The 25,788-nt window shown below is 39.7% G+C and overlaps 1 protein-coding gene across 2 annotated transcripts; it reads left to right on the top strand.

Annotated features, from left to right (window-relative positions):
• The first annotated feature begins 423 nt into the window (after positions 1-423).
• Positions 424-23,979, top strand: f5 (coagulation factor V). 2 transcript variants are annotated; one of them, XM_084362884.1, is made up of 26 exons: positions 424-453; positions 2,766-3,019; positions 3,647-3,729; positions 5,249-5,371; positions 5,926-6,138; positions 6,264-6,425; positions 7,589-7,810; positions 7,921-8,086; positions 9,200-9,380; positions 10,261-10,357; positions 10,483-10,688; positions 13,726-13,873; positions 13,975-14,187; positions 14,413-16,567; positions 16,683-16,851; positions 17,165-17,401; positions 17,736-17,955; positions 18,050-18,229; positions 18,437-18,553; positions 18,680-18,751; positions 18,859-18,944; positions 19,051-19,206; positions 19,315-19,459; positions 20,708-20,859; positions 22,526-22,708; positions 23,320-23,979. In XM_084362884.1, exons 2-26 carry the CDS (start codon positions 2,859-2,861, stop codon positions 23,464-23,466), a joined length of 5,994 nt encoding a protein of 1,997 aa, XP_084219010.1. In that variant the 5' UTR covers positions 424-453; positions 2,766-2,858; the 3' UTR covers positions 23,467-23,979. The 2 variants fall into 2 exon arrangements, with proteins under 2 accessions (XP_084219010.1, XP_084219011.1); XM_084362885.1 differs by lacking the exon at positions 424-453 and having other exon boundaries at positions 2,879-3,019; positions 3,647-3,724.
• The last annotated feature ends 1,809 nt before the right edge of the window (positions 23,980-25,788 follow it).

The following is a 25,788-nucleotide window of genomic DNA, read 5'->3' as shown; positions in this document are numbered from 1 at the left end:
GTCCACGAACTGTATGTGAATCAACGCTATATGCTCTGTGTTCAGAAGAGGAGAGTTTCGGCACGTATACTTTTTTTTAGTCACAGTTACACAATGATTTAAACAAGCCTATAAAGTGACCGTGAGAAAGAAAGAAAGAAAGAAAGAAAGAAAGAAAGAAAGAAAGATAGAAAGTGCACCAACAAGTGAAAACAACTCAAACAAAGACAAGAGCTGCAGACTTTAGTGTAGCTTACTCCCCTTATGTTTTTTGTGTTAGGCAACAACAGTTTCTTCATGCTAAGAGCCCAATATTACAACACATGTAACGTTTTTGGTAATGCTATTATTTTGTGTACCCTTGAAGGCTATTGTTGTTTCCTGTACTGCGGCATTACAGTGTTTCTGTAATGTCTTGTTTTTTCTCTGTTGTTTTTTATTCCAGAATAAGCACGAAGCACAAGGCAGAACAGAGTAAGTCAAGTATATCCATAGAGACATTCACTCACTACTTCCTTTCTATTTCCTCAGAAAAGTACTGTAACACCCCAATTCCAAAAAGTTGGACTGTCTAAAACATACAACAGAATGTGATCATTTGCTAACTATTTGACATATACCCATTTGAAAAGAGTACAAAGATAAACATATTTAATGTTTTAATGCTTCATTGATTTTTGTTAATTTGTGTTTATTCTGAATTTGATGGCAGCCCAGGTGATAGTGTCATGATTTGAGTTTGTGGTTCAGTTATTTCCTGTTTTATTTTGAAGTTCTGTTCTCATGTGTCATGTTTTGCTTTTCATTGCTCCCTGTGTCTGTTTTGCCGCACTATTCACTCCCCACCTGTGTTCTATTAGTTAATCACCCCTAGTGTATTTAAGTCCTTGTCTTCCCAGCTGTCTGTTCTGTTTATGCGTCTCCTGATCTTTTCCTGTTCTGTGTGTCCCCTAGTCTCCCTGACCCATCTTCCTGTCATGTGTTTCTGCTTTTGGTTCCTGATTCCTTGCGTTATTTCTGGTTTGTACTTTGTTTGCTTTTGTTTCTTGGTTTTCCCATGTTTGGTTTTCTTTTTTGCCACATTTTTGGATTTATTGTACTTGGACTTCTGCTTTATGTTTATAAAGCTTGCCTTTTGTTTACCTACCTGCCTGATTTTGTGTCTGCTTTTGTGTCCCTTTTGTTTAAACATGCATCCAGATAGTATCATGATTGGGTATGAAAGGGGCAACCTGGAAAGGCTCAGTCGATCACAAGCAAGGATGGGGTGAAGTTCACCACTGTGTGAAACACATGATTGTATAAAGGATATTACTACATGGGCTCATGAACACTTTATATATAACAGTTGTTAGTAAGTACATTTCATTTTCAAGCGATTGCATTCTATTTTTATTTATGTTTTACACAGTGTCCTATCTTTTTGTAATCAGAGTTGTACTATACACTAAAATAATTTGAGAGCAATAGTTACATTGCAGATAGATATTATGTCCAAAACATATGATCAACTTATTAAATGTAATGCTATTTACCACTCAAAAACATAAAAAGTAGTTTAAATTGGCTTCACATTAACCAACATTAAAACACTGCTTATGATAAGCAGCTGTTGCACTAATAGTACCATGCTACATCACAGCTGGGTGTGGTCACAATTACTAGAGACTACACCTGACCACACCCAGCAATGATGTCTGCTGTGGTCAGAGGCTCAAGAGATTTAGCCTACACCTTTCAATCATTTTAGGTCAGGGCACCTATTATTTTTACTCCTTTCAAAATACCCATACTTTAATGCATCAGTAATAATAATCCATCATATGAAAAATAATACATGACGATAGGGCAATCCATGCAGTGAACAAATAGAACTAGAATGGCACTCAGCAGAGCGCATACCTCAGACGAGGCCCAGCAGTCCCCTTTAATTCAAGCCTAATCTAATATCAAACTTGATTGCCCTGTTTCTAAATTTGAAAAACTCATAACTGCTTAACTATAGTTAAAGCTCACCAGATCTGCATCAAATTGTACAAGCATGGACACAGGTGAAAACATAACTTCTTTGGCGGAGGTAGTAATAAATACTGTATTTCACTGATAACCAGTGATGGGAGGCCAGTGTAGGAAAGATTATATTGTTTCTTTTTGGTATCAATAAGGAGTCTTTGTGTTGCATTTTGGATGAACTGCTGGTGAGATAATGCTTACCAGCTCCTACATAACATACTCCAAATTCCTAAAGGAGAAGTATGCTTAAATTTAGCAGTAGTTCTGAATGAAAAAAGTTAGTCATAACAGAGTTGTTTTGTTGTTTGTGCCAAGTGCAGATATTATTAAAAACACCTATTCTCATATAACTTACTCAGGTTTGATAGGTTGCCATAATTGATGTACACTGGGATGACATTAATGTTTACCTTGCATTATGACTTTTTTTATTCCACAAACATAAATAAGCCAAGTTTGTGATGGGTCGCATCTGGCATATGGCATCTATATCACATACAGTAATGTTTTGTTCCTGAATTATGCCATATCTCCATGGGATGACTTTTCCTGGGACATTCTGAGGTGAGAGTAATTTACAACACTCATCCCCAGAGATGTTGGGAATAAGCACACCCCTCAGGGATGACTCACAGCCACGCACATACGGTTTCAATTACAAGAAGAAAAAAAAATATGCAGAGACACAGTTCATTGCCCTGGGACATAATGTTTAAACGTGTGTGTGTGTGTGTGTGTGTGTGTGTGTGTGTGTGTGTGTGTGTGTGTGTCAGTGACAGATAAAGCACAGAGCGGACCTCTCTGTCAGATCACAGCTTCTTCACTCACAGAGCAGACCGGTCTCACCTGTAGAATTGATCCCAGATATGAGGCTCTGTTCGTGGGCTGGAGCCTGGTGTCTCCTGCTCGTCCTGGCTCTTTTGACTGTCCTTCATGTCAAAGCAGACGAGCATCTAACCAGAGAGAGACACTATTACATTGCTGCTGTTGAGATAGACTGGAACTACTCTGGGAATGACACACACAGGTAAGATGCTGTTTGGAGGATTTATGATATTAAATGAAGAATGAGACTATATTTTATTTCCTTATAAGATATTCCTATAAGATATTTCCTACAATATTCGACAATTTTATTACTTTATATTGTAGTTTTGTCTCATTAATACTATTTATTTATCTGAATTCTGTCTGTGTCAGCTCATCTGTGAAGTTTTGTCTAGCATTCTATTCAAGTTGTTTGTACCGAACAGTCCAGTCTGTCCTTGTTTAATTCCTTTGGCAGTCTGTTCTTTATCCTATGATAGTATCAGTGTTAGTATGACACACACACACACACACACACACACACACACATCCATGTTTTCATCAACTAAGGGGACATTACATAGACTTACATTCACTTCCTTAACCTATCCCTAACCATAACAAATACTTGCCTAACCCTAACCTTCACCCTAAAATTGGAAAAATGACAAAAAGCAAAAAAGCAAAAACAAGACTACACAAACACACACACACATAGTGGGTCACACACATAAGTAAACTTGTAACTTCATATCTGGAAGACAATATCTTGTTAATATACAGTGAGGTGTGTAGGATGAGTTTTGCTCATTTGTTGATTCACACTTTGTGGTTTTCTCTTTCTTAGGTTTGGTCCCACCTATAAGAAAGTGGTCTTTCGGGAATATGAGAAAGATTTCAGACAAGCTAAGACTCATCCCTCCTGGTTAGGTAAACTTTGGATTTACATGAGTACAAAGTCTGTCTGGCTCTAATCACTAAGACACGCTCATTTCCACCCACATAGAAACATTTCTTCCGTAATATTTCCCAGGAAGGAATGGATATGTGCATAATTGTTATTACCCTGCAGGTTTTAAAAAGTACAATGTAATCTGGTACTGATTAGAGGGGAAATTAAGATGTTATTAAACATAGCTAAGTGAGTACCTTCTGATTTATTTCATTTTGTAAAAATAAATAACAACATATTCATTAGACAGATTATACAGATATGTATGAATCTAAAGGACAAACCTGAATAGATGAGTGTAGAAACAAAACAATTGTAGATGCTTCCATACAGGGAACTAGGGTTCACTGAATAGTGTGAGTATGAAAATGATGTGACTTAAATTATGCTCTTTATAGTCAGCCAACTGAACAGCTAAGGGAGATTTTGGAGAGACTTGTGAGTCAGTGGCCTGAAGCTGGTGGTTACCCAAAACCAGGTCCAGGGCGGCATTCCGAAGGGCCGCCATTCCGAACGTTCACTTTCATGTTTTGGAATGCCGGCCCTTAATTATTTTTGAAAAAATGTCGCCATTCCGAACCTGAAACCCTAACCTTAACCATAACCCGGTCGGAATGGCGGACCATCAGAATGGCGGCCCTTCGGAACGGGTGTCGCCCCCCCCCCTCCCAAAACCTTACTGAGATGGAAAAGAAAATGCTCTTCAGGCACAAGGAGATATTAAAAGCCTTTATTTAGTTAGTCAGTAAAGTCTGTGAAGTATATACAGCCAGTATACAGCCAGCCAGATGTATAAAAACATGTAAGAATTGGCTACCTGTCAAATTCATACACCAAACATATCAGTAATTGCTAACTGCTGCTAATTCCTGTTAGCTAGTAAGATCAGTTAACTGTGCAGCTAGTGCTCACATATTTACTAACTCTGCCTGGGCTGGGAGCTCACAGTACCATGGGAGTGTTGGTGTGGTTTGCTATCGGAGTAAGTGGCTAGGGGCTAGCTGGTAAGCATGCTAACTTCAATAGATAACCCTGCAACAAAATACATAGATGTCCTCAACATAACATCTAAATTTGTCGCTTATTTCTTCATATTCTTTTTTATCATTTTTAATAGTTTTTTTTAAAAACTACAATTCTTACATTTTGCACCATTAAAAAAGTAACCAGGCTACTGTTTCACTTTCCTGTCCCAGTTGAATGCTTTCTCCATTTTTCATGTAACCAGTAAAGTACATTTTCTGTTACATATTACTTCCTTTCTCGGAAAATACCAAGCAGAAGAAAGGCTATCTTGTTTATTGCATTGGTGTACATTATAGTTTTTGGACGATGTTGAAATGACATTTACTGCTCAATAACAGTCAGTGAATCAGCTATAATAACAGAAAACCAGTAATGAGTCAGTATGACACTTTGTAACTTGTTCCAGTATGTCATGATGGTGTGCCAAGTGTTGTGGAGTCTAAATAAACTTCAGCCTGTCTTTCTCTGCAGGGCTGCTTGGACCCACACTAAGGGCAGAGGAGGGGGAGACGATTGTCGTCACTTTCAGAAACATGGCGACTGGACTACATAGCATCCACCCACACGGGGTTGCCTACGGGAAACAGTCAGAGGGTGGGTACCTTCTAGACCAGCTGCAGATGAATCTGACAGCTGTGACAAACAAGAAGATACCAGTTACACTCTACAACGCTGTCTGCCTGTCTGTTGGGGTCATTGTGGGTGCTCATGATGTTGGCCAACACAACAAACAAGCGTGTTTGTCTTTTTCTAAAATATTAACCAGGACAGGCAGATAATCAAAGTAGACAGTACTGAAGTCCAACAGGAAGCATTGCTAAGCCTTAGGAAATCACTGTCTGTGTCTGTTCATATCAAGAGAAAAAACAATAAATTCCTGCTGTTGTAGATGCAGGAAATTAAAATTAAGGACTTCTTAATTCACTTTTAATGCACAACTCAGAGTGCAGAGGTTCAGAATTAAAGATCTTGCAGTGTATTCTTCATTAAGTCTTCATCATTTTGGGGGGATTAAGTGGAATGTCAGTTTACAAATTGTGTTTGGAAAGTCAATAATGTCCTCAGACCCCTGTTGCAAAAGGTATCTCATTTAATTAGAGTATTTTGGTGGCCCTCAATTTCAAACTGAACGCCTCTGTTTTTTGCAGGAGCCAACTACTTTGACAACACATCACAGAGAGAGAAAGAGGACGACGTTGTGCAGCCTAACAGAGAACATGTTTACTACTGGGAGGTGACATCAGATGTTTCTCCACAGCCAAATGACCCAACCTGTCTCACCTACACCTATGTCTCCCACCAAAATGTTGTGGAGGACTACAACGCGGGCCTCATTGGTACTTTACTCATTTGCAAGCCTGGTAAGTAGTAAACTGTTTTTTGGGCTAATGGAAAAATCACAAAATATCAGCTGCTGCTGCACCAAAATGACTTGTTTGGTGTTTTTGATCACTCTTACTCCCTCCACTATTCTCTCTCTCTGCAGGCAGTCTGGATGAGTCTGGAAAACAGGTCGGCGTCCACCAGGAGTATGTGTTCCTCTTTGGGGTTTTTGATGAAAAAGAGAGCAAGTACAAACCAAACAGCTATGCCCCAGACAAGCATGTGAAATACACCATCAATGGATTCACGGAGGGATCGCTACCTGGTCAGTCATTTTGTCACTCATTGAGTTTGGGCCCCTACACACCAGGCCAACAGTCGACTGTCGGGCATTGTCAGGGCAGTCAGTGAGTGTTCGTGGCTCTAGTTATTGCAGCACTAGACAGAGAAAAGAGAGAAGAGAAACAGAAATAAAAGAAAAGAAAGGGAAAGCCCCTTGAGTCTGTCGCTGTAGGATCCAGGATTTCACCCATTACTGCAGTTTCTCCTTATTTGTCCCCTCCACGTCTTTGTCAGTACCATTTACAACGTATTATCAGACATATTCTCCATCAGGAGCGGTTAAATTAACACTAGAATGGTGTCACAAAATGCTGCTTAATCATAACAACAGTTTGTACAGTGGTATTTCCTTTCACGCAGACAAGCTTGTTGGCCACCAGAGGTGTGTTCAAGTGCAGCTTTTTGGCCGAGATGAGGTCAGTCTTTGTTGCAGCTGTGTAGGGGCCTTTAAACATTGAGCCAGTCATTTAGTCAACAAGGTCTCCTTTGTTGGTATTTTTTAAAACTTGATATGCAGATGACCTTTTTCGATTTTTGCACAAAGTAGTAAAATTGCTCATCGCAATTTCTTCCTTGAAAACTGAGAAAAGCTATAAATTCTCACTCTTGCAAAGCTGCAAATAGAGATGTGTATTGCTTTTTGACTCTACAATGAAATAATTTCTTGGTAATTAGTTCTCTGTTGATAGATTAATTAAATTTGTTTCACTATCCACTGTATATGTGGAATAATGCACTCTGTACGGATACACATGTACTGATATAAACATATTGGCAATTTTTGTCTCTAACTTGCCCATTATCTGTATATCAGAAAACCTTATAATGTACTTCATCATTACTTAGTTAATTCATCACAACAGAGCCACTATCTGTCACGAAACTTTACTATTGATTCTTACATGTTAATGACATTACTTCCTTACTTAACTGAGCTTTACTGTTGTGGTACACTATTTTTACTCAGGGGAATTATCTGAATACTTCCTCCACTACTGCTTATATAAACAGATTTATGATGAATGGTACCAAGTGGTGTATTTGGTTAACAGTTGGTGAAAAGACATTCACCAGATGTTCTGCATAAACTAAACTATGCAAAGATAAAACACACAACTGACTAACAATTTCCTCCTTTCTTTCCAGATGTCAGTTTGTGTGCCTATGCCTCTGTGAGCCTGCATCTAGTGGGGATGAGTTCAGAGCCTGAGGTATTTTCTGTACATATGAACGGGCAGGTGCTGCAGCAGAACGGGCATAAAATGTCATCAGTGGGCCTGATCAGCGGCTCCTCTACCACTGCCAGCATGGTAGCTCTCCACACAGGCCGCTGGCTGCTTTCCTCACACACCATCAAGCACATGGAAGGTAGGTGTTTCTCTACTTATGAGTCAAATGCATCTGTCATCCACCATGGATAAATGTTATTTACCTGTCTAACTACACTGACAAGAAAAATTACACTTCTGTTGTTCCAGCTGGCATGCGTGGTTTTGTGGATGTGACAAAGTGTGATGGCTTTAAAGCTCCTTGGCGAAGGATGACGATTGCACAAAAAAGACACAGCAGGGAGTGGGTATACTACATAGCTGCTGAGGAAGTTGTCTGGGACTATGCACCTACCATGCATGAACATGTTGACGAGTAAGCAGCATTTACATATATATATTTTATACATTTGATAGCATTTCAAAAGGTATGCATGCAAACTAATCAGAGATTAACAAAATAAAGTATATCCTTATATAAGGTGCTACTGTCGTATTTTCATTTATCGTGATAGCATTTGAAATGTCCTGATATATATCCCCACAGCCATCAGACTGTTTAACTCAAGCAGGACCTGAACAATCACTTTCCACTTACTTGTTTGTTTTTTGTAAATATCTTATTTTATTTTATTTATGTTTATTTATGTATTTATGTTTATGTTATTTATATTTAACTTTATGCGTATTTGTCTGATTCTTTTTCCTGTACTTGTTGCATCTTGAGCTGTTGTAACAAGTGAATTTCCCCATTGTAGGATAAAGAAAGCCTATCTATCTATCTATCTATCTATCTATCTATCTATCTATATTGCTCTCTTTACTGTGAAAAGGGAGATTATAATATTGCTGCTGATGAGTGTCTCTTCTAAATAAACCTGTTTTTTTTTTCACCTTTCCCTCACTGAAGAGGCTAAACATATAAGTAGTGTTGCTTTTTATAACTTCTTTAACTCTGCTGCATCCATTAAGAGAATCCCTCAACTGTTTAAGTTATGTTACACCAAGACCTCTGAAAACACTGGTGCCACACAGCTTGAAGTACATGTTGAGGCTGTGAGGCATCAGTGTTCTAAATGGTTTTATTTGATTAAAGAAATAGTTCACTGTAGAACGAATTTCAGTCATTATTGACTCACCTTCATGCTGATGAGAAATCCGGTGTAGTTTCTTATTCCTCAAAGTGCAGCTGGAGACCTGCGGGGGTACCCTCCTGCAGCAAAACGTTGTAATATGACGTTGTGTAGTTTTATGGACCTTTTCGTCTCGGGCACATTGACGCCAGTTATATGGATTTTTGCTGCAGGAGGGTACCCCCGCGGGTCTCCAGCTGCACTTTGAGGAATAAGAAACTACACCGGATTTCTCATCAGCATGAGGGTGAGTCGATAATGACTGAATTTCGTTCTAGAGTGAACTATTCCTTTAAGGTAACAATATCAATGTCTCAAAATGTAAGAAAACCTTCTTCTTCAATCTTTTTGTGTAGGGACTTCAAGTTACAGTACCTGAGACAGTCACCAACACGCATAGGTCGGAAATACAAGAAGGCAGTCTACACGCTGTACAAAAATGCGTCATTCACGGAAAGGTCGGAGACCAAGCAAAGGAAAAGTGAACTTGGGATATTGGGCCCGGTGATCAGAGCACAAATCAGGGATGTTATCAAGGTGAGATCACATTCAATTAAAATCAAATCAAGTGTTTAGTGTATTGAACGATTTAATACAAAACACAAAGTATATTCTGAAACAGGCACCTGTTGAAGACACCTTAAAACAGATAAAATGTGTGTTCTCTATCATTATAAGGTAGTGCATTTGAAACACTGTGTAGTCAGAAAGCATTGCTTTTGCTCTGTGCTCCACCACATTGAAATTCAAAGCTGCTCTGGTGGTTAAATATCAAATCAGCTGATTCAATGCCTCAATTTAAAATGCTTTTAAGAACACACCTGTTCAGACAAGCATTTGGATAATGTCTATTCAAAAGTTTTAAATTTGTTGCTCTTTTATTTTTTGTTTTTATCTCTCTAAGTTTTATATTTCGTGTTTCATTGCTTGTGAATTTCTGGTTTCTATCGCATTTTATTTTGTTTTATTTCCTTATGACTTGCTATATTTGCACTGATATTTTATGGTTTTGTCTTTTGTGAAGAATTTCAAAACCTTAAAACTCTGGTTTTAAAAGGCGCTATAGAAATAAAGTTTATTATTATTATTATTATTATTATTATTATTATTATTATTATTATTATTAATAATAGAGGTCAGCTAATGACTGCAAAGGGTTTAAAATAAATATTTAAGATTTAAGTTTTTGTCCAGGTTAACACCAATAACTGTCTCCTAAAATTGGAATGAAATGTGTCAGAAAATGGCTGCAGTTTTAAAGCTGAAAATCAGAACTTTAACTCCAGTCTGTGGTATTTTAAATCAATGACTGTGAGCACAATAAATGAATCATGTGTCACTCTAATGATTTTATTTCATAACATCTGTCATTGTCTACGGACTGCATGTCCTGACACATCCCTCTGGTTTTTTACAGATAGTTTTTAAGAACATGGCATCCAGGCCCTACAGCATCTATCCACATGGACTGACAATAGAGAAGTCGGAGGAGGGAGTCAACTACCCAGCAGGAGGTACTATCTCCTTACTGTAAAACAAATTGTTTGAACACTTGGGTCTAGTGGATTATCCATTCTTGCTTGATTATATAAAATGAGTCAAATAAAATTGATGCGATATATCTCAATGTTTTTGCCAGGCAACCAGTCTCATGGTGTTGAGCCAGGTGAGACACACACCTATGTATGGAGAGTGGGTGAAGAGGATGAGCCTTTGGACGATGACGCTCGATGTCTGACACGCCAGTACCACAGTGCAGTGGACACACCGCGTGACATTGCCTCAGGATTGATAGGACCAATCCTCATCTGCAAGAGCCAGTCCCTCAATGTCAGGAACGTGCAGGTAAAAAGATTCTACTTTAATTCAGAGCCACGCTAGCAGCATGGCATTAGCAATGGTTATTTCAGTCTGTCTGTCAATTGGTTGGTCCATTTTTATTGGTCCAGACTACAATATCTCAACAACTATTACATGGACTTTATTTAGGGTCTCCACAGAATGTGACCATACCAACTTTGGTGGTACCTTGAATTTTCTTTTAACACCACAATAACATTTAAATACAGCGCTCATAAAACGTATTCGTCCCCTTGGATGTTTTCCCCTTTTATTGCTTTTATAAACGGAATCATGGTCAATATAATTTGGATTTTTGGCAAGAACTAACAAAAGAACTCTTTAATGTCAAAGTGAAAACAGATTTTTACAAAGTAATGTCAATTAATTAAAAATATATAATGTAAAATAAGTGATTGCATAAACACTTCAGCCCCTTTAAAGTGACTAGTGACATCCAAATGAGGTCCTAGTAGTCTCACAGTTAGTGAAATGGAGATCACCTGAGTGCAGTAAATGTGTCCTAAGTGATTGTAGTATAAAGACACCTGTGTCTGAAGGTCCAGTCACTGGTTAATCAGTATTCCTGGCTACAATTACACCATGACAAAAGAACACTCCAAGCAACTCTGTGAAAAGGTTTTTAAAAAGGACAAGTTAGGGGATGGATACAAAAACATTTCCAAGTCACTGAACATCCCCCGAGTTCAGTTAAATCCATCATTTAGAGATGGAGGGAATATGACACATGTGTAAACCTGCCTAGAGCAGGCCGTCCTCACAAACTGAGTGACCGTTCAAGAAGGAGACTAGTCAGGGAGGCCACCAAGACACCTAAAGCTTCATCAGCTGAAGTGGGAGAGACTCTGCATACAACTGTTGCCGGGTTCTTCACCAGTCAAAGCTTTATGGGAGTGTGGCAAAGAGAAAGCCACTGTTGAAGAAAGCTCATTAAATCTTGACTAGAGTTCATCCAAAGGCATGTGGGAGACTCCAAGGTCAACTGGAAGAATGTTCTTTGGTCTGGTAAGGCCAAAATGGAGCTTTTTGCCCATCAGATTCGGCGCTATATTTGGTGGACACCAAACACTGCACATCACCACAAACATACCAACCCCACCATGAAGCATGGTGGTGGCAGCATCATGCTGTGGGGATGCTTCTCGGCAGCAGCTTTCAATGAGCAGCGGGTGCTGCCGTCCCAAAGCACTCACAGGCGTCCCAGTCCTCGCGCAACAGTCCCTCCCAGCTGCAGTCAGAGCAGGAGAAGTTCACCCCTCGCGTCCAGACTGCGCGAAGCCGCCGCTGGCTGATCCCACCCTGGGTTACAGTCAGGGCTGGATGTAGATTTAAAATTTTCTTTGTCCAAAATAAATCACTGCACTAAAATAAGTTCATTTGTAGTTCTAAACACATTAAGGGTGTTTTTTTATCTCTCCCACGACGTTATTCCTCTCTCCTACAGCATCCATTACAATTAAATGCACATGGCCAGTTATGCAAATTAGGTGATGACGTCATTTAGCGACTTCTAGCAACTTTTAGGACAGCCAATAGCGACATTCCTTACTGAGGAGTTGGCAACAGTGTTTGTGGCTGGACTTGAAAAGGGACGTTCATCCCCGTGCAACCTGACAGAGCTTGAGCAGGTTTACAAAGAAGAATGGAGTGTCCAGATGTGCAAGCCTGATTGAGACCAATCCACACAGATTCAGTGCTGTGATTGCTGTCAAAGGTGTATCTACTAAATACTGACTTGAAGGGGGTGATTACTTATGCAGTCACTTATTTTACATCATACATTTTTAATAATTGAAATTGCTTTGTAGAAATCTGTTTTCACTTTAACATTAAAGAGTTCTTTTTTGGAAATTCTTGTAAAAAAAAAGCCAAATTATATTGACCATGATTCCATTTATAAATTATGTCAATGTACTGTGTTGCAGAGGTATCTACTGAAGTTAGCATGCTAACCAGCTTGCCTAGGCAGTCCTGTCGCGTAATACAACTTTGTACCTCAAGAAGCAATAGCACAATATAGCCCCCTGTAGTTTCAGATATATACAGCGGTGAGTTTTACTAAACTAGGAAGACCTTAATTGCCTCAATAATTTATTGTAAAACACATTCAAATTCGACAGACAAATGAAACTCACCAAAACAATCACCTCTGGTTTGGTCAAAATAAATCCTCAATTCACAGAGTAAGATATGAAATGTTACGGTACGGGCAGACTTACAGCTAACAGCCACCCGAGCTACTTGCTAACAGCAGCTTGTCGCTACAGTTAACAGCTACAGTAAGACTTTACTGAGCAGCAGTTAATGATTATGCTGTCCCCTATAACTTTGGAGCAACCTTCAAATGGCCATTTCTTATAAATTACACCTTTAATGTTTCATCTACTGCCACCATCAATTGAAATTTGTCTCTAATTGACATTCCCATCAACCGTAGCTATATTTTGTGATTCAAGCTTACATGGCAAACATTACACCTGCTCAACAACACCATGTTAGCATTGTTACTGTGAGCATGTTGACACTGCCATAGTACACCTCTTGAGCTCTTAAAATGGCTGTAAAGTCTTTATCACTTTTTTAGTGAGTAAGTTTCAGGATTTTTCAACATGAAGAGTGAATTGTTTTTTGGCATTGCTAAATAGCTACTGGAGAAATTATGGGAGATAAAGTCAAGTGAATTCAATGTTTGCAGCAAGTGTTTTTATCCTTTCTGAGTAAAAGACGTCTTATTGTATTTTTGATCCTTGACCAAACTGTTTTTCAACTCTATGTGATTGGAGCAAAATGTTTAGCAAGACAATATAATAAAAATAACTTTATACACTAATTCTGTATTACATTTTTAAGATTGTTTTACATACAGACTACTGATATTACTCTAAAAGATGTACACATTTCTACCAGACACTGTATATTGAAAGAGTTTAGTTTAAAAGTCAGAGTCAAAATTCATAAATTCAACACTATATTATAAAAGTACAATATTTTAAAATGAAGAGGTTTTGTTTTGTTTGTACAGCTGAAAGCGGACAAGGAGCAGCATGCCATGTTCGCTGTGTTCGATGAGAACAAAAGCTGGTACCTGGATGACAACATTCGCCAATACTGTGATCGATCCAAAGTCAGCAAGGCAGACCCAGACTTTTATAAGTCCAACGTCATGCACAGTAAGTTTTGCCATAGCCAGATTGAAGCTAATACAAGCTAATCCTGAAAGAAATTATTTATCACTCCATCATTTGATCATAATAATTTTTTCTCCTCACAGCAATTAACGGTTATGCGTTTGAGAGTGGGCCAGTCTTGGGTTTCTGCAATGGTGAGGTCGCAACATGGCACGTGTCCAGTATTGGAGCACAGGACTACATCCAGACAGCTACGTTTTATGGCCATACATTTACACTGAATGAGCGGACAGAGGACTTTCTCAGCCTCTACCCCATGATTGGAGAGACCATCAGCATGAACATGGACAACATTGGTCAGTCAGAGCTTACAGTGCATTTTTCTAATGTCAAATGATGTATTATGTATCAAAATGTTCAATGTGTAGGGATAATTTAAACTACTGTGACAACAGAAAATCGATATGCTCTTTATATTTAAGAATAAGTGATATTAAGAACGTCAATATGTTAAAAGTGACAGCTGCTTGGCTTTTTAAAGGTCTTTCATGGAGGTTTTTTGTGTGTCTCTCTTGAACCAGGTGTCTGGCTCCTGGCCTCCCTGAATTTCTATGAGACAACGAAAGCAATGCGCGTAAAGTTTCAGGATGTTGAGTGCTATCGTGACTCCCAGTATGAGTACAGTGACTATGAAGATCAAGCACAAAAAGATTTTAAGGTGTGGCAGCCTCCAAGCTTGGAGGAAAGAAAGAAAGAAGAGGAAAAGCCAAAACCTGAAAAAGAGAAACCAGAGGAGGTTGATATGTACACAGCAATGTTTGCAGCTGAATTAGGTCTCAGGTCTCGGAAGAACCAATCTAGTAGCACGGATGTGGAGCAGCTGGACCTCTCTTTCCTCGACTATGATGTTATTGATGTGCTTGATGGAGAATCGAATGTCACACTTAATTTCAGAGAGACAAAGAGAAAAAATGAGACTTCTGTTCTAAAGCCAAATGCATTGAATAACACATTATTCCCAAACTGGAAAGAGGTGGATGGACTAAACCTCACAGCAGTTAATCTGATAGCCCAAAGCATCAGTGAGAATACAACACATATGGAAAACAGCAGTATGCCATCAACTTTTGACAATAAAACAGTGAATACAACTGTTTTTAGCCCAAATATATTACTAAAGAATGACAGTATAACAACAAATAGTAGTGCTTCTGCTAATGTCTCAAATTGTGATAATTTAGCAGTTTCTGACACAAAACACACAACAGTTCACAATGTTACGTCATTACCAGTGGTCAGAAATGTATCTACAGGGATTACCAATCTTACTGTAACATTACAAGAAACCACCAATCTTACTGTAACATTAAAAGAAACCACCAATCTTACTGTAACATTAAAAGGAAACTCCAGTTCCATCTTGAAGACTGAAAGAATAAATGTTACATTGACTAGTGATAACCACCCTTCTATGGACTCAGAGGAGAGACTCATCAGAGGGGATGTGTTCTCTTACTCTGTGCCTCTATCCACTTCAAGCACCGACAATCTCCACAGTGCACCAGAAGGCAATGTCACCTCTCTGTCACGCAGTTTGAAAAAGGAAAATGAAAATAACACAGCAACTAAGCAAGTGAACCCGTCAGCAGATGGACTAAACCATTCATTGTCCATTCAAATGGCTAGAGAAGGTGAGATCAGCAGCAACAACATGACCATCTTGGAGAGCACAGACAACAAAACCAGTGCCAATGACTCTCGGATCACCACAGCAGAGCCAGCGTATGGACAAGAGAATTCCTCTGGAATTGTGACTATTCCAGTCAACTCCAGCCTTGAAAATGTAACTGATATTTTGCTCAAAATCAGGCCCTCACAGAATGTCATAGTGAATACATCCATATCAGATCCATCAGGGGAGATTATTTCGGACAGTATGGAGAATGTCACCGCTCTTAGTGGAGAGTTGAACCACAGAGCTGTGGAAAGTTTCTCCAATGAGACTTCAGGTAACCTGTCCCTCTTCAGAGATGTAGTAAGAGAGAGCAATTCTGTGGAGCTAAGTGCCTCAGATAGCAGTGAAGAAGTATTCATCTACCTTAAAGAGAACAGTACAAATTTGATCAAAACCACCTCCGTCAGAACACAGGGGCACAACTGGACTTATGATGGAACTCATCAAATGGTACCCATGGACATTCCTGATAACATGAAGAAATATTTTGGGAGAGAGACCCCTAAAACAACGCCAACCCCAAAAAAGACCAGGAAGGTGAACCTTCGACAGTGGCCCCAGAAGGGCCAAGGCATGAAAACAAGGAAGAGGAAGGAATACAAGCCTCAGGCCAGGAGTGGCTTACCATTCTCTCCTCGTGGATTCAATCCAGGCATGACCCCACGTGGGTCACGACCCAATGTGCCACGACCTGTCTCTGATGAAGAGGAACTCATTAACACCCCTGTGGTCATTGGTGTACCCCGGCCTGATTTCAGTGACTATGAGCTGTACGTTCCTGGAGATGAACCAGATCATCTAGGGCTGGATGGGCACGATGTGAAAGCAGATGAATATGAGTATGTGATGTACAAAGACCCCTACAGCAGTCATGAAGACGTCAAGAATTTTAACCTGGACGAGACCACTAAATACTACTTAAAATTATCTGGCCCGAATGTCAAGACTTATTTCATTGCTGCAGAGGAGGTTGAGTGGGACTATGCTGGCTACGGACAGAGGTAAGTGACACTGCTCAGTGACAGCAGTGATAAAAGCTCATACGACTATTCTGACTGTACAGCAGGTTCATATCATACACACACAAAGCTGAAATAAGGTCCTGTAATCCAACAGGAGGCAAGATAAATTGCAACCGAACAGCCGAGAAACAAAGTTCACCAAAGTGGTGTTCCGAAGTTACATGGACAGTAGTTTCAGCACACCTGAAATCCGGGGAGAGATAGATGAGCATCTCGGCATCCTGGGACCTGTCATCAAGGCGGAGGTTGGACAAAGCATCATGGTAAGACTGTCATCAGCTGCTTAGCCTGAACCTGTCTATCTCTTCTGGAATCTCACACTTTCAAATGTTATTTTCTGTGTAAATTAAAGCATCTACAGTTGGTTTGTTGTTTTATGTAGCCATGCCTTAACTGAAAAGGCCAGTTTGAGATTTTCGAGAAAAATTATATTTCTATATATAATGAGAGAAAACAAATATTTACCATACAGACATGACAGTTGTATTGATAGATTGATGAGCGTATTTCCAAAATGTATAACTATTCCTTTAAAGTCATCGCCAACCAATCACAGAATTTCTTTTTGTCTCATAGGTGGTGTTCAAGAACAGTGCCAACCGTCCATACTCCTTACACCCTAATGGGGTTTCCTATACCAAGCAGACAGAAGGTCTGTCTTATGAGGATGGCTCTAAGTACTGGTATAAATATGACAATGAGGTTCAACCTGGTTCCACCTTCACATATATATGGAAGGTAAATTCTATGGTTGGGCCAAAGCCAGAGGAGTCTCATTGTCGGACCTGGGCCTACTATTCGGGTGTTAATCCTGTGAGTAATTTGTACTTGAAAAAAACTTGAAAATTATTATTAACTATATATAAGTTATACTAGTGTTGCAGGAGCCGCTGTATGTAGCATTTGAGTTTCTGACTGTGGCCATCTCCCAGCAGCAGCATAAAAAACACGCTGCACCAGTTTTCACCAGCATTGTCTTTTTTTCTGCCATTATTATGCTAAGTCACATACAGATTCTACACATAGGAGCTTTAAATTAAGAATTCACTTCATGTGGTACATTAAACTAGGCATTTAGGTTGAGCACAATGGAATATATTCACAATTTTAAAACTAATATTAAACCTAGTTTATGCTTGTCTCCTAGGAAAGAGATGTGCACTCAGGCTTGATCGGACCTTTGCTGGTGTGTCGAGAGAGCACCCTGAACAGCGAGAACAACGTAGATATGAGGGAGTTCACACTGCTTTTCATGACCTTTGATGAGTCACAGAGCTGGTACTATGAGAAGAACCTTGAGACCATGCAGAGGAAAAGCCGAAGGAGAGTTATCGACCCCAACTTCAAGGAGACCCTCAAGTTCCATTGTAATGCATTTATGTTGCAATACATATTCTTCCATGCATGTGAGAGTTGTCTGTTACAGAACAGAAAAAATAAAAATGTTTCTTGTTTGCTCAGCCATCAATGGCATTATCTTCAACTTGAAGGGCCTGAGGATGTACACCAACCAGCTTGTGTGCTGGCATCTGATCAACATGGGCTCTCCCAAGGACTTTCAGAGTGTCCACTTCCACGGACAGACGTTCCTTCACAAGAAGACCACCAGCTACAGACAGGCCATCTACCCCCTGCTGCCTGGTGAGAAGCATAATGTTTGTTAAGTGAATTCAGAATAACATCTTTTGCTGCTTTTGTGCTTTCAAGTTTAGAAAAGAAGTCCCCCTCTAGTATTTGCATTGATGATACCTCAAAACATAGAGAATAGCTATTGGTAATATTTGATGTCGATAACGCAGCATATACAGTAGGTTTCAGCTTAATTACTACATCAAACTGTCTTTGCAGGGAACTTTGCTACTCTGGAGATGTACCCGTCCAAACCTGGCCTGTGGCAGCTGGAGACAGAAATTGGTTTCAACCAACAGAAGGGCATGCAGACCCTCTTTCTGGTTCTAGATAATGGTACAAACAATTAAACACTCTGCAGCATCATGTTTTCCTAAATATTTTGTATTATTTTTTTTCTAAATTGCTATTTTGTTATGTTGTGTTTTAATACTGAGATATTGCTTGTATGTCTCCTCCAAGATTGCTCCCGTCCACTGGGTCTACAGTCAAGCAGTGTAAAAGACAACCAAATTACAGCAATCAACACTAGAGGTAGCCATACCTCCACCGTGGTCCTACTGCAAATACAATAAGTATTGAATTAATGCTCTATAAGCAAATAAGTCACTTTAGTAATGACAATATTTCCATCTTTAAAGGATACTGGGAGCCCCATCTTGCCAGATTGAACAATCAGGGTAAATACAATGCGTGGAGCACAGAACAGAACTCCAGCTGGATTCAGGTATGTGTTGTAGTGGAATAAGTGTGTGTGTTTGACTGGATTTGCATATAAGCACTTGCTTTCTATTTGATTACAATTTGCTACCTTTGGACTACTTGTTATACAGGTGGACTTCCAGAGACCAGTTGTGATCAGCCAGGTGGCCACCCAGGGAGCCAAGCAGATGTTCCATTCCCAGTTTGTGGTCAAATACGCTATCTCCTACAGCACCGATCGCAGGAAGTGGATCTTCTACAAGGGCGACAGCAGGGGCCTCTGGAAGGTGGGACACGTTTGATCACCGCCTTTATCAATGCAAACAGCCACAAACTGAGAGAGAAGTGCGTGATCACCTCTTTTTTTTTCTATGTCTGTCTCCATCTTTCATCAGGTATTCGATGGGAACCGGGATGCCTATGAAACAAAGCAAAACATTTTCTCTCCTCCTGTGGTTGGACGATTCATTAGGCTCCACCCAATCAACTGGTACAACAAGGCTACAGTCCGCATGGAGTTCTACGGCTGTGAGCTTGATGGTAAGGTGTTGCTGTGTGTGTGGGTGGATGTGGGCAAGCCACAAAAATGTTTTGAAATTTTGACTTTATGTCTATCCATTCATTATATAAAGCTTCTGCTCCTGTTAAATCATGGTCTGGGTGAGTATTTGATTCTGACTGGCTGTAATTGATTCCTGATATATGAACAGCTATGGAATCCAGTGAAACTTTCTGTTCGCTGTTCTGAATTAATGCTCTGTAGCCTGTTTCTAAAATGAATGGCATTAGCATCAGTTGGCTGCAGACAGGAAAAGAAGAAACTGAATATTTTTCCAACAGTGAGTATAGTCCATCATCCTCTGAACACCACAGGATGGCACCTGTAACACACAAGCTGCAGAAAGTAGCCGACACTATCCGGACACAAGCCATCATCTCGCATTCACTACTCTTTACTTAACACATGGACTACCATTTGTGAAAATTATGATATGGTGTTAAACATACAGATAGATTAGAATAACTGTCAACTGCACGCAATGTTACTGAATTTCAGATGTTGCCAGGGAAATAGAGTTATAGCTTGTGAAAAACATTGCATTTTGATCACAAAACGCATGAAAATAAAATAAATGGTCTTCATTTTTTTTCCCTGGCAAGTGACCATAGTATAAGTGGAACAATGCTCTTTGAAGTGTCCATAATCATGATTTAATGGATTCCCTGTAGGCAAATTTACATCAAACCACATCCTCACTGAATTATTGATAATCAATACCCTGTTAGGCATCATCACTTACATATAAGTTACACCCATTTTAGCCTTTATTAAATATGTGAAATATGCAGAATCTACTACCACATACTGGTGGTCTTTCATCACAGAGTGACAAAATGGGTGTCAAAGAATGTCTGAAACCTCATGGTGAATGGTTCTTCCACGCTTTGTTGAGTTTGGACATTGTTTACTAGCCATATAATTTGCTCCCTCTCTCTTTACTCTGTCATTTTTGGAAAAACTCACTCACCAATAGATTCTTCAAAGTGCATGGGTTTTAGTTGGCACATCCATTATCAGCTTGGATTTACTTTTTAACATTTGGTGTAAAAGGTATAACATATTTTTGAAATAAATATACACAATGAGGTTAAATTTGCAAATCTAAACATAGGTGGCACTGTGATAGTAAATCATTTCTCCTGGTTTCTAAATACTTTCTCCAAAAGCTAAATTCATGTGTATGCAGTATGTACTCTATATGTGACAGTTTTAACCTCCTGACTCAGGCTGCTCGGTGCCTCTGGGGATGGAGAGCGGACTGATAGAAGACCTACGCATCACAGCCAGCTCCATAGCTTCCAGCTGGTACTCAGGACCCTGGAAACCCTCTCTTGCACGCCTCAACAGACAAGGCACCATCAATGCTTGGCAGGCTAAGGTACAAATCCTAATACTGACATAACCAGTCAAAGTGAATGCGTTCAAATTTATAGTGATGATCAGGTTGAATGTTGCTGATTTTGTAACACAGGATGTAAGTGACCTGATAAGACCCCAGCAGCCTCTGAAAACCCTTAAAGGAATAGTTCACTCTAGAACGAAATTCAGTCATTATCGACTAACCCTCATGCTGATGAGAAGTCCGATGTAGTTTCTTATTCCTCAAAGTGCAGCTGGAGACCTGCGGGGGTACCCTCCTGCAGCAAAAATCCATATAACAGGCGTCAATGTGCCCGAGACGAAAAGGTCCATAAAACTACACAAAAACTTTGTAATATTCCTTCATACTGCTCGTCTGCTGCAATCCAAGTGTCCTGAAGTGGCGACATCCAGAGTTTACTCGAAATGACGTCATTTAGTATATTTTTCTAGCCTAAACAGTCACTATACTATATTTGCCTGGAGGCACGCTCGTGCACGCAAGTCTCCCTCACAGCGGTTTGCACTACGGAAGCCGCGCCAGACAAGATCAAGGACACTCGCGATAGATACAGACCAGTATTTACATCCTGCTGTGAGTGACCGAGCGACACACAAACACAAGAGGGATCTGCCTGCACTAGTGATTTGAAACTTTGAAAGAAAAAAGAAAAATGTCCGAGGACTTTGGCTTCGGACTACAGCTTCCGTAGTACGAGCGGCTGTGAGGGAGACTCGCGTGCACGTGGGAGCGTGCCTCCAGGCAAATATAGCATAGTGACTGTTTATGCTAGAAAAATGTACTAATGACGTTGTTTCGAGTAAACTCTGGATGTTGCCACTTCAAGACACTTGGATTGCAGCGGATGAGCAGTATGGAGGAATATTACAAAGTTTTTGTGTAGTTTTATGGACCTTTTCGTCTCGGGCACATTGACGGCCGTTATTCGGATCTTTGCTGCAGGAGGGTACCCCCGCGGGTCTCCAGCTGCACTTTGAGGAATAAGAATCTACACCGGATTTCTCATCAGCATGAGGGTGAGTCGACAATGACTGAATTTCGTTTTAGAGTGAACTATTCCTTTAAGGGGAAAAAAATCACCCAAAAATGTTAAAGTTTCGTAGTCCATAAGATTCTCTGAAATAACTGAAGTAGCTGGGGACTTGTTTTCAAATGTATAAAACATCCAAAAAAAACATAAAATGGCTCCATACAGCCCCTTTTTAAAGCCAAAATCTTCACTGTAGCTGCTAAGCTAAAGGCATCCTGTCCCAAGTGGGTGCAAAAAATGGGCCACACGTCGAGGGTGTGAAAGAGTGTTTTGAAATCAATTTTGGGATCTTGGGGCTTCCTGAGACTTTGATTACGCCGGCCAAGCTGTATGGTTGTTTTGTTACATTTTAAAACAAGTCCCCAGCTACTTCAGTTGTTTAGCAGAATGCTGCAGTGCTGTTGTGCTGTGAAGCTCCAGAAATGTTTTGTGGATTACGAAACTTCATCCAGCTTTCCATCTGTGTGGGGGTATGTGATAATGACTGAATCATCATTTTGGGTTGAACTTTTCCTTTAGAAATGTTTGAATGAAATAGCACACAAATACCTTCGGTAGTTCACAAATGTGTGCTCACACCAACCTGCGGATCAACTTTAATATCTACCTCTCTCTGTGCTGTCTCTTCCGCAGCATAATGACATGAACCAGTGGCTTCAGGTGGAGCTGCCCCAAATTAAGAAGATCACAGGTATCATAACTCAAGGAGCCAAGTCTCTGGGGACGGAGATGTATGTCATCTCCTACTCTCTGCAGTACAGCGACAATGGGATGCACTGGAAACATTACACTGATGATGAGGGCCTCCCTTTGAAGGTGAGCTCTGGCAAAATCACATGAAGTCGTATTGACATTAAAGCTGAACAGCAGGCTCTGTGACTGTGCACTGTGTACTGTGAGCACAGCAGAATTACTAACCACACCTACCTCATGTCTCATTCACATAGAAACTCCTTACATTATCATAATGAATGTAAACAACAAACATGGCTATTGTTAACACTCACCGCTCTCCAGCTAGTGTGTTAGTATTGGAAAATCATGGCTGCATTTTCTCTTCCATTTTTGTGTGACTTGTAATAGCTTTAGCATTACTGTACATCTGCCTAGCCTGGCGGAAGACATTTGCAATGAGTTTACAGGCAGTGTGTGCAGGCAGGTACATGTGTACACACAGACTGAGACAATTGGATGGCCCTACAGCAGCTACAGATACTGGATGTTTTTCCTTTATTTGTCAGAGCATTTGATTTATTTGATTGCTGCCAGGTTGTTAACATTTTTTTTTTTTTACAAATATAACAAACAATGCATCTAGAATAACTTACCAACTCTGGCTTTAACCAGTTCACTGGGAACTGGAGATTTATTTGACAACAGTAGAGAAATGATGATTCTAAACCATGTCTCCTTCTTATTAAATCCAGACGTTTTTAGGAAATACGGATAACAATGACCACGTGAAGAACTACATCTACCCTCCTATTTTCTCCCGCTTCATAAGAATCATCCCCAAAAGCTGGATGGCCGCCATCACCATGAGAATAGAACTACTGGGCTGTGACTTTGAATGACACACACACACACACACACACACACACACACACACACACACACACACACACACACACACACACATATCCATCCCAAATGACGACAGGTCAGGTCAACTATTCACATCTACATCCAAAATCCAAAATACATCCACTTCCAAACACAGGGTCATGTATGGAGGATCTTTCATACATAAATATAGTTAATCACAATCTTTGTGTTCAGGCAAAAGCAAAGACCTACAAACATTAATAACTTGTTAAATGTCTTACTGCTTGTGTACCTGGGAAAAGTGTTTTACTATACAAATATATGTCCAGTTAACATTAGTTTTTTAAAACTCATAGGTGAATGCACTAAGTATGAGTAATCTTAACCATATTGTCAATACTTTTTTGTGTGTTTGAAATACTAAAAGCATTTTTAAGCTAATGTATGCCATTTTTTTGTATCATAAATGAATACAAATGAATGTAAATATGTAAGTAGAGATCATGTAATTTATTTTTCAATAAATATGATTACCATTCTTATTTTTCAGCGTCCACGTCAGTGATTTATGAGTACATAAATGAACGGATTCTGTTTGCAAATAGCGAGTCTTGTTATGCCAAGTATGAGTATGTGAACACTGATATCTTCTCATGGTGTCTTGAAGGTGTCACTTTTAGCACCTCTGCGGAGGCCAGGCCCGTCGTTAAGCAGCACCTCAGGGCCTCCAGAATCAACAGACACGTGCAGCTGCAAACACATGGCATGTTTATCCATTTGCTAATCATGTTAAACTGGGCGCTGGAGGTGTGAAAGTCTCAGCATGGCTGTGCTGCATGCTACTGATCTTTGAAGACAAATTAACTCACAAATAACTTTATTGGACAACTGGCTGTCTCAGGCTTTGGGACTACTGATGAGAACCAGCTGTTAGTCTCTGTTTAATTTGACTGAGGCAAAACTGTATGTAAAAATAACTGTATTGCTCAGGAAATCTCTTTTTGCAGAGGACACATCTGGTAGGCGTTCATGGACATTTTAACAGGACATTATCTGGTTGAATGGGTCCTGAACGAAGGCCACCCAGCTGCTCATCCAGGCTTCAGACACAATCTTGGGAAGATTTCACTTCATGCCTGAGAAACAAGTGACACCAAGCCAATGTAGGTATACCTGATTACTTGCTCACTTCAGACGTCTCCACTGTTGGTTGAACTTGACTCATGAACTCTTATGATCACTCTGCCTCTCAAACGTAAAAGATTGCAGCATTGAAACAACAAAGCAGATTTTGTATAAAGGTGCGATCCATTTTTGTAACTATCTAGTCTGTCTTGATATTATCTCCCCATTAGATTGCCTAAAATCCCATATGTCCAAAACCATTAGGTCCCCACCACTTTTCAACACAAAGTGACGCCCTTGGTATTTTACCCAAGATTCAAAGGGTCAAATCATGAGATGCAATTGTGACATTTTACCACCAGATGTCACTCCAACTTCACCTATGCTGAGGATCAGGCCTAGACAAAATATTTTCATTTTTATGTCAGTGTGATAAGGTTTTTTTCTGACACACCTGCACCTGATAAGATCACTGTCTGGAAATCATATGTTACAGAACCAGATGACTTCCTGCCTGAGGTTCTTTCTGAGTACAGTGCAGTTCTTATGTTGTCAACTTCAAAAATTTGACAGAAACTTTAAATATAATAAAAATATAAAATTAAATGTGTGCTTTTAAGAAAATGAAGCATAATCCCTGATTAAAAGGGCCATGGGTATTTAGAGAAATTTGATTTTTACAAGAATAAAACAGATTAAACCTAATTTAAAGCCGACAACCTCATGGTAGTAACCCTATGGAATAAATATGCTAATGAAATAATGTTTCATTTGCTGGGACTGTTGGGACCCAGAAGTTCTTGATGAATGCCGTATCCTACAGTCGAAACTTAACTTGAGGAAAATAACAGAAGCAAAATTTGCTCGTAAATGGAAAGTAAAAGTACTCTGGCAAGGTGAAACTAAATGTATGCTTTCTACCTACTCGTAGTTAATCTCTAACATTGTGTCATATTTTATTAGCTTTGTATGTAAAATTCAAAACCAGCCAGAACACCATTGGTACCTATCTACTGAGCATCTGTGAGATGTCTAAGAGACAACACCCACCCAGCCACAGTCTGTTCACCCTGCTGCTATCAGACAACAGATACAGAAGTATCCACTGCCATACCACCAGACTACAGAGCAGCTTCTTCCCTCTTGCTGCGAGACTCTTGAACTCATCTTCAACACTCCACCATGAAAAACATGTTGTTAAGGAGACTACAACTTACATTTTGTTG

The sequence above is a fragment of the Pagrus pagrus genome (genome assembly GCF_965226575.1).
Source record: "Pagrus pagrus genome assembly, chromosome: 9".
In the NCBI taxonomy this organism is placed as follows: Eukaryota; Metazoa; Chordata; class Actinopteri; order Spariformes; family Sparidae; genus Pagrus; species Pagrus pagrus.
The sequence above is the reverse complement of the archived record's forward strand: the minus strand, read 5'-3'. Positions and strand labels throughout refer to the sequence as shown.

What these genes read in the sequence shown, in the direction of transcription:
- f5 (XM_084362884.1), top strand. Translation starts at nt 2,859, where the DNA reads ATGAGGCTCTGTTCGTGGGCTGGAGCCTGGTGTCTCCTGCTCGTCCTG. An exon ending in TATGCTGGCTACGGACAGAG is followed by an intron (nt 16,568 to 16,682) that starts GTAAGTGACACT and finishes GTAATCCAACAG; the next exon opens with GAGGCAAGATAAATTGCAAC. An exon ending in ACAGCAGGGGCCTCTGGAAG is followed by an intron (nt 19,207 to 19,314) that starts GTGGGACACGTT and finishes ATCTTTCATCAG; the next exon opens with GTATTCGATGGGAACCGGGA.